A 9,026-nucleotide genomic window follows, 5' to 3' on the forward strand; every position below is an offset into this window, starting at 1 on the left:
AGCAGGAGGTAGTTAGTACTCGAGCAGCCTGGCTGGGTGGTGTTTCCCTCTGACGTGAGGAGGAGCCGTTTCTCAGCCGCCACGGAAACTAAAGGGAGGTGTTCACGTTCACGCAGCTGGTCGCATGTCCACGAAGAGCCAAGACGCGAAGGAGAAACTAAAGCCATCGTTCAATTAATATCATCATTAATATTATTATCATTAAGTGTGCGTACCTCCTGTTTAACGGTGCGCAACTGCAGCGGCCCAAAGCTGGTGAGTAACGTTGCGTTTAACACTGTTTTCAGGAAATGTCAGTCGAAATCGTCCGTCTGTAGCTTCTCTCAGGAGTTGGTTCACGTTAGTTGTTAAAGCAGAAGTTTTATTGTAACTTTAATTATCTGCAGTAGAGCTATACTTCCTACCTACTAACTTGGCTGGCTTGTTCAAATTCACCCTCGCAACAAGTTGGGAAACATTGTCCCACCTGCCTTTTCCTCTTTTCAAAGTTATTAGCTTCTTCCACACCTGCTCCATGACTGTTAAAGACCATCACCGCTGTTTGTACAAGTTATAAACACAAGTTTGTCACAGTGATTGTGTCCATATGTTGGCAGCAATATGTCTGACGAAGGAAGCGCGGAAGTTTGCATCTGATTTAACGATAGCATTTTTGGCTGGAACCATATCAAGTAAAACAAAAAAAAAGATTATTTCTTACAGCCTCCAGTGAAGGACGCACGAGGACCACCTGACGGTCTTTTTTTTACTGTATTTAAGTGATTGTTAGAGTGAGAGCAATGAGCCCCTCGCTGCTGCTGCTGCTGCTCATGACGCTTCACGAGGAAGTTTAATGAAACGGATCCCTGTTTTGGCAGCCGAAGTCTTAAAGTTCGTGGTGCCTGTCTCTTGATTAATTTCATTTTATTCAGAGGTGTACATCACATGGTGCTACCCCATTTCAAGTTTATGGAATGTGCATATCCGGATTTCCCCCAAGAAACTAGCAGGGCCTCCGTGTTGGACCGCTGCCCAGGGTGGGTCTTCCACTTGTCCCTGGCAAACTATTAAAGCTGCTTTTTGTTTGCTGGGCTGCATGGGTTGGTAGGACTTGGGGAAACACAGCTCGGTTAACTCCCAGTGAAGGGGAAATATGGCAACAGATATGAAGGTAGATTCACATTTATTTAAACGTGTAAGACATTCTTGTACGAAAGTAATCAAGACATTTTTTTAAAATAGTTTTTAGTGCACTTTAACCAGTTTCTACTAGGGATGCACCCATGTTCCAATTAACCTCCTTTTATTCTCCGTTCTACACATTGTGTATGTGTCACTTAGTAAATACAGTTCAGGTAAATGAACAAGCACACATGTTTATAGTAATGTGTACCAGTTAACCATACTGTATATGGAAATAATAAAGTCCTTAAAACTGAATTTTAACCTGCGGCTCCTCAGAAAAGCGGGGTCACAACATTGGATAACACTTCAGCTGTTTAAGCCCCCAATTATTACAATTTATGATATTCTCTCATCCCCACTGACTCACTGGTTAACATGTAGCTCCTCCCCCTTACTGCACAAATTATGCCAGCGTTTCCATTGTAAGAGTTATATGATTCTTTGATTTCTTGATCAGTTCATTCGATGACATCTCAGTGACATCAGTTATGTCATCGTTTCTTGATCAGTTCATCTTCTATTATCCCCAATATTATCATTACAAAACAACAAACATGCCAGTACTCACAGCTAGCAGTGGCGAGCAATGGGTGCAGGGCAGAATACAGACGGGTAGGTAGACATAAAGGTAGACATAGAGGTAGACATGTCCAATCATTATATTTGGGTAGAATGAAATTATTGGAACGTCCTGCAACAACCAAAGAAAGTCACTGCAAATTACTAAATAAATATAGAAAGCTAGCAGCTAATGGATTGTGTTTAGATATTAGAACGGATTAGAAAAAGTCCCGGTATTGCATAAACAGGTTCAACTGTGACTCCAATTTTTAAATAGGAAACGCAAAAATATATTAGTTCAATCAATTGCAATAATTTAATAGTGCATTTCCTATCACTTTATAAGGATAAACACACTTGTCAGAGATTGGAACATTGTTGTTTCTGAAATGTGTATTGTTCATGTTGGCTGGTAGTTTGGAGAAGATTTCTGGTGCTCTTACTGCACTCTGCAGTTTGTTTTCTTGCCTAACACAACGGAAGATCTACTCTGCCATCAGAGCTCGCTTCCTGTCCACAGTTGTGATAGGACTGGGACGTGTACTATGATTTGGAAATGGCCTAGAAAGTGAAGTTTTTAGAACAGCTTTGTATACTAGACACATTATGCATGAACATTTGCTTTCTTGTCATTATAACATTTCCTTGTTTACATGAGTTTATTATTTACTATTTTTGGTTTGCAATTGAATCTCAGGAAGAATACTTCTGATTAACCTGATAAGTCTGCAGAAACTCACTGACACAATCTTCATACCGGCACTGTGGTTTTGCTTCATTGTGTCACTTACGTGACCTGTTTTTACTGAAACAGAAATCATATGGTGACTCCAGTCTTTATGCCTCCAAAAGAGTGCAGAACAATTCAGCAGCACCATAAACTATGTGCTACAAAATGATCATAAAGTTGGGTGTGACAGTTGTCCTGCAATTTAAAAATTATAATTTGAACAGAGTAAACCGTATATCTAAAATAAAACATTATACCTTTTAGGTTTACTTATGTCAAATGAGGCCCATTAAGAGTTCTTTGCTCACTGTTTATGACTTCATCTGAGCTTTTTGTGGTTGTTTCCATCACAGTGAAACTTTCGTGGAGTTCGATTTTGCACGAGACCATAAGCTGCTTATGGCTCCAGAAGAAAAGTTCAGTGAGGGTAACAGTGAAAGAATTCCAGACTTGTCCAAAGTCTTTTCTACACAAGGGTCATATGATACATCTTCCCTTTTGTTTTGACCGGAGTTAATCGACCATGTCAAATGTTTCATCCAGTGAATTTCATGGTGTGGTTCTCATTGTGTAAGAAACGATGTGCCTCTTCACTTAAGTCCTTAAATTAAATCAATTAAAGTGTTACTCCAAAACAACAAACTTTTAATCTGTAGATCAAAATTGAGTGTCTGTGAGAGAAACCAACGGATTTAAAATGCTTTCTGTCGTGTCGGCAAGATGAAACTGCATTTACAATACACAAATTAGCCCACAATGCCATCAACTGAACAAATCTGAATCTGGGAGACTAGCATAATATTGTAAAAGTGTAAAAGATATTATATATTTCTCACTCCAGTATTGTTTGTTTCTTTTCTTTTAACGTGTGGGAAAATGTATGTTTGACCATATGTATGCACATTTAATAGATTGCAAGCTAAGCCTACATGTAAAAATTCCGACACTCATTTGCTACGTATAGATAAAGTGGATGTTTATAATTTTAGATTCAGACTAGGGTTGCAAAATTCCGGGAATATTCAAAGTTGGAAACTTTCCATGGGAATTAACTGGAAATTGTGGGGTAATTTAACTGTATTTACCTTGTCATAAGCAGACATGCATGCAAACATTTATAATACAACTTTTAAAAATGACTTTTTTGACATTCCGAAATCCACGAATAATGGATGTGATGGTGTACTTTTGTGTGGACGTACATACGTCCTACTCTCAGTGCTGTAAAAAATCTACTTTATACAAATAAACTTGGTATTAAATGAACATGGCTTCAGTTTACCAAGTAATCAATATGCTAATGACAAACAGTGTTGGGAGAGTTCACTTTCTACATGAACTAGTTCAGTTCATAGTCCATAATTCAAAATTTTGAACTAAGTTCACAGCTCCAAAAAATGAACTATAGTTCAGTTATTTTGTTCAATATGTTGCGAGCTATAAATGAATCTCTATCCGTCTGCAATACCGCTCCTGGCCTCTACGCAACTCAACGCTCTCGCACTTGCCAGGCAAAGAGCTGAAACGTTCAGACGCAACACTGACGACAAAGACGTTCCAAAACAACAGACTGTTTTATGTTTATGTTTCTGGCAAACAATGTTCCCAACCAGCTGCATTCAGGGTCCAGCTGAGCTCGGCGTGCATAGTCTTGTTCTCACTACATTTAAGTTCCCTGTTTCTTTTGCAAAAAAACTTAGGCATGTTTCTTTTTTTCAAAATTCCAGAGCCAAAATTCCGGTGGAAACTTTTCGGAAATTTACCGGAAAATTTTCACCCCTTTGGAACCGTAATTCAGACTGATGCACTAATAGTCCAATTTTATTTTAAGGGTTCCCTGATGTTTCAATGGTTGGACGAGATCCTCCGTCATTGCTTGAGAATTTATTTTCTACACTGGGAGGAGGGAACTATTACTATTTCCATTTTTGATTTGTTGCCTTTTCAGATTGTTTATTGACTAAGTTTTTCTTTTTGTGTGTCTCAGTAAAAAGCGCTCACTATGTCTGATGGGGACTATGATTACCTCATCAAATTCCTAGCCCTCGGTGACTCTGGTGTGGGAAAAACAAGCTTCCTCTACCAATACACAGACTGCAAGTTTAACTCCAAGTTCATCACCACAGTTGGAATAGACTTTCGAGAAAAAAGGGTGGTAAGTTCAGTTCAAGTTTGGATTTCTTTTATTCAGTACTTCCATAAAAGCACACTTGGAGTTTACGCTCTGGACAACTGACTTAACATTTCCTTTTGTGTGCTAAAATTATTCATGGATTCCTAATAGGGGCTAAAATGCATTCTCACACCATTAAGCAACTCTCTTGTAACAAAAGACTACTGATTAACATTGCAACAGAAATCCGAGTAATGACTAATGTTGGTGAACAGCAGGCAGCACCCTCCTTAAGAATAAACACATCATACCATTGGCAAACAGCAGAGCAGTGTTCATGTTTACACAGTTTTTCGTCTTTAATGCTTTTGACCTCAAGCTCCAAGAATAGAGCCTGTTAACAGTTTTATCAGCTATTCTGGAGATTGTCAATTCAGGAAAATGCATATTAAGTGATCAAATGTCGAACATTCAGCATCTTTTTATTAGAAGTATTTCCATCACTTATGATAAAAAAGGATAAAGATATAGCAAGTGAATGCTACAAAAGAAACAATCACTTCAACAGCTGTGATTTGAAAAGTTGCGCTTACAGAATAGCTTTTGAAAATATCATAAATAGTCTTCATGGTTCAAGCACAATGCGGAATTATAGTGAGTCCTTAAACAAGATCTGTACTTCCTGCCTTTGCTTGTTACAATCCATTAAGTGTAAAATATGAATTGGTCTTGGTTTTCCTGATCCATGGCATGACTTTCAAGTTGCATAGTATAATGGGATTCATACTTCAGTAATACTGTGGCTGCCCGTACGGCGGTCACAGTCACGCTGCGAGACCTAATGCTACTTGGCTTTACACCACTTTTAATCGTAAATACGCTCTAAAGCCTTCTTTGCTGACAAAGTGTTTACAAAAATATGCGGATAATATTTCAATGATAAGATTTGATGTTACGTCAGAGGACTCTTTGCGTTAGTTGCTGTTGGATGAAACCCCAAAAACACAGATGTGTCTCTATCTGCATCCAGTTTAACGTTAATCTCCAGATTAATGCTGCTAGTCTTTTGTCTTTTAAACTCAAATTGGTCGGACCTGAGTTATGCATCAGGAAGGAGCTTTCCAGCTATGCAGCAAATAAAGGTAAATCTTAGAAACCACTGAAATGCACGATAAAAAAAAGAGATATATAATGCAGGATATTATTTGTTGGGTTATGGCATACAAATGGACAATACATCGTGTACATCCGAATTTTCAAAGACATAACTGCCTGCGACCACAGCATTTTGATATCTCATCCACACATTTTTATTGACTAGACATAAAAGTATAACGTTATCGTTTTTTATTTAGTGTGAGAAAGTACTGTTTTTTGCCACCATAGCTCTTCTGTGACCTGAACACTGTCACCATCAGCACTAGCTAAGTAACCGTATTTAGATGAATTATTTGATTAAATAAACAAGACTAGTTGGGTGAAGGTTGCCAATCATGTCGTTACAGTTTTATTTTATCTAATGGAGGCAAATGTGCAACGCCACTTTCAACCTGTTTATATCACATTTGAAATCTGTTAAAGTTGGTGCAGAGAACACTGGTTAGTTTGACCTCACCCTTCTCTCTTTCACTCAGGTATACAAATCCACGAATCCAGATGGATCTTCAGGTCGAGGACAGAAGATCCACATGCAGCTGTGGGACACTGCGGGACAGGAGAGGTACGTGACAAGCTCGCGCTTTCTCACCTTCCTCAAATCTGTTGTTGTCTATTGTTTTTTCGCTAATTATAATTTTTCTCATCAAGTGTTTTTTGTCTGAATGGGGTCTCAGGTTTCGGAGTTTGACGACCGCGTTCTTTAGAGATGCAATGGGTTTCCTCCTTCTGTTTGACCTCACAAATGAACAAAGTTTCCTCAACGTCAGAAACTGGATGAGTATGTCCTCTGATATATATATATTTCTACTTATGAACTTTTAGTCCTCAAACTGATGTTCCTATCTTGTTATTTTACTTATGTTATGTAGGAGAAATTCAACTGCACAGGACATTTGACAATATTAAATTCCACCCAGTGAATGATAACAAAACTCTTTGTGTTCATATAGAATTGCCACTATGTTGTTCTTAGCTAATGTTATACAACTTTGTTTTATTTAATGTGAATACAAGATATCGCTTGATTTTCTTTCTCGAAAAGCGAACGTATATTATAATAGGACCAAATACATAACTTGCTAAATGTGTCTTTCAGGTCAGTTACAGATTCATGCCTACTGCGAAAGTCCAGACGTTGTTTTGTGTGGCAACAAATGTGACCTGTCAGATCAGAGAGCAGTCAGTGAGGAAGAAGCCCGAGAGCTGGCAGAGAAGTACGGGTATGTGTCAGTTTTGATCCATCTGTACATGAACCTCTCCCTCAGTTGTTTGTCAAGAAGGCAGTGGCTGCATTGCTTGCCAAAGTCTGGGCAGGAGAATGTCACACTAAAATGGTCCTCCTTGAAAAGCTAATATTTGTTCACATGTGTAAAATATCCTGCTCTCGCCTATGAGACACGCCTTTACTAAAAACACACATATTGTCGTGGAAATGCGCTGTATGAAACATTTTAAATGCCTTCAGGAGAGAATAAGCCACAGTATTAAATCTAACAGGTGACTCTAAGTTGACAGTAGTTTGAGTAAATAGTATTCTCCTTCGTTGTAATGAACTATCGCGCCTGTACGATGAAGCCCCCACAAATGTAATGAAGTATAGTACAAGTTGATCATTTTAAGTTTTAATACTATCTATCATATTCTTCTTAAGTCAACAAATCCCAGAAAAAGACCAAAACCAACAAAACTGAGTATTGTCTGTGTCATAGATCTCCATCGCTGCCCAAAAAATGTGTAAACGTATACAAATTGCAATGGGCACTGTAATTTATTTTTGAGTTGATCACATGACCATCCCGCTGCTTTAAATACTCACTACATAGAAGACACCAAAAATATCAGGAATGAAAAATATTCATTGAGGAAATTAAACCACAAAGAAAGTGCAAAGTATGTGGTGCAGTGTGTGTATAGGTATGTAAAGTGACTAACTAGATGACAAAAGCAGTGCAAGGGCTGTTGATGGATTTGAATGTGTTTTTAAAAAGTTGGAGAGTATTGAGACATGACCTAAGTTTGTTTGCCTTACTCTGTTTTTTTTTGTTTTTTTTCCTCGAACCAAACATGTTGTGTCTCCTTATAAGTGGCAGCTTTTGTCTTACTGTAGACAATATTTTCTCTAATGCAGAATCCCATACTTTGAGACGAGTGCTGCAAATGGGCAGAACGTCAACCAGGCCGTGGACATCCTGCTGGATCTTATCATGAAGAGGATGGAACGATGTGTTGATAAGTCCTGGATCCCTGATGGGACCGTCCGAGTTAATGGACCCACCAACACAGACCTGTCAGAGGGCTCTGATAAGAGCAAATGTTCATGTTAGGATAAGCAATGGTTACATTACATGTGTCCATAATACTGAAGAAAACAATAGAAAGACATCCAGGTTTAACAGTGGGAGTATACATAGTATACTTTTATTACATGTGAGAGGTGAAATCCATTGACATGGTGTATTCATTGTCAGTACAGATATAGTGCCTTTTTGAATTGGGGCATTTCATTTGAATTCATATCATGGGTCTTTTGAATAATTCATATTGGAGTACAGGTTTATTTTTATTTAGCTGACATTTACAGTCACTTAAGTGTTGACTGTGATACCTGCAGTCATAGTTTATTGGGGGTGTAAAATCTGCTAAAGATGAACTTTAAGTAAACTTAAGCTATAAGTGACCGACGCTGTACTGAATGTCCTGCTGAACTCTGCAATCTCACTGGTGCCATAATCAGAAAACATGTTGCTTATTATTTTTATTTTATAAATTGGGGTTTGTGCTTGTTTGTCTCCAAAACGTAAATTATAGAATGAAGTTTAACTAAGACATTTAGCAGTAACTTGAGTAATTTATCTTGCTGTGTGAAGGACACATGCAAAAATAATATTCAAGTTCTCCCAACATATATTTTAAAGGAAAAAAAATGATAAGGACAAATCTTAACGTAGTAACGCCAGTCCCTTGTAGTGCTAGTTTCATATCAGTTTAACTTTTGACGATGTCTTTCGTAAATTATACGTTTTAACAGGCTCCACAACATTTAAATATAGTTATCAACTGAAACAATTGTCATCCTTGCTGGAATCAGAAAGTAATGTATTCACTTTTTTCAAGCAAAACCTCCAACTTCAGGGAGCAGAGGTGCTATTTCACACAGGTAATGTCATGAGTGTGGCTTTTGTTTTGGCAGTCACCTTCTAAAATATTTGTAATAGAAACCCTGTGTTCAACTGTTGGATGCAGTGAAAAGAGCTTTGCGTTGCTAAATTATCTAACCATCAGTAGATTATTGGATTGAGT

General features: G+C 38.0%; 1 protein-coding gene across 1 annotated transcript in view; it reads left to right on the top strand.

The window, feature by feature from the left end:
• The first annotated feature begins 88 nt into the window (after window positions 1–88).
• rab27a (RAB27A, member RAS oncogene family) overlaps window positions 89–9,026 on the top strand; it is a 9,290-nt gene continuing 352 nt past the window's right edge. The window contains exons 1-6 of the mRNA XM_068572954.1: window positions 89–255; window positions 4,443–4,610; window positions 6,203–6,288; window positions 6,401–6,504; window positions 6,823–6,946; window positions 7,855–9,026. The exon at window positions 7,855–9,026 is cut by the window's right edge and continues 352 nt beyond it. Coding sequence (XP_068429055.1) covers window positions 4,458–4,610; window positions 6,203–6,288; window positions 6,401–6,504; window positions 6,823–6,946; window positions 7,855–8,050 — 663 coding nt within the window. The 5' untranslated portion in view covers window positions 89–255; window positions 4,443–4,457 and the 3' untranslated portion in view covers window positions 8,051–9,026. The remainder of the gene's footprint in view (window positions 256–4,442; window positions 4,611–6,202; window positions 6,289–6,400; window positions 6,505–6,822; window positions 6,947–7,854) is intronic.

Source organism: Clinocottus analis, unplaced genomic scaffold, assembly GCF_023055335.1.
Source record: "Clinocottus analis isolate CAN_PGR_092001 unplaced genomic scaffold, fCliAna1.0.p SCAF_1, whole genome shotgun sequence".
In the NCBI taxonomy this organism is placed as follows: Eukaryota; Metazoa; Chordata; class Actinopteri; order Perciformes; family Cottidae; genus Clinocottus; species Clinocottus analis.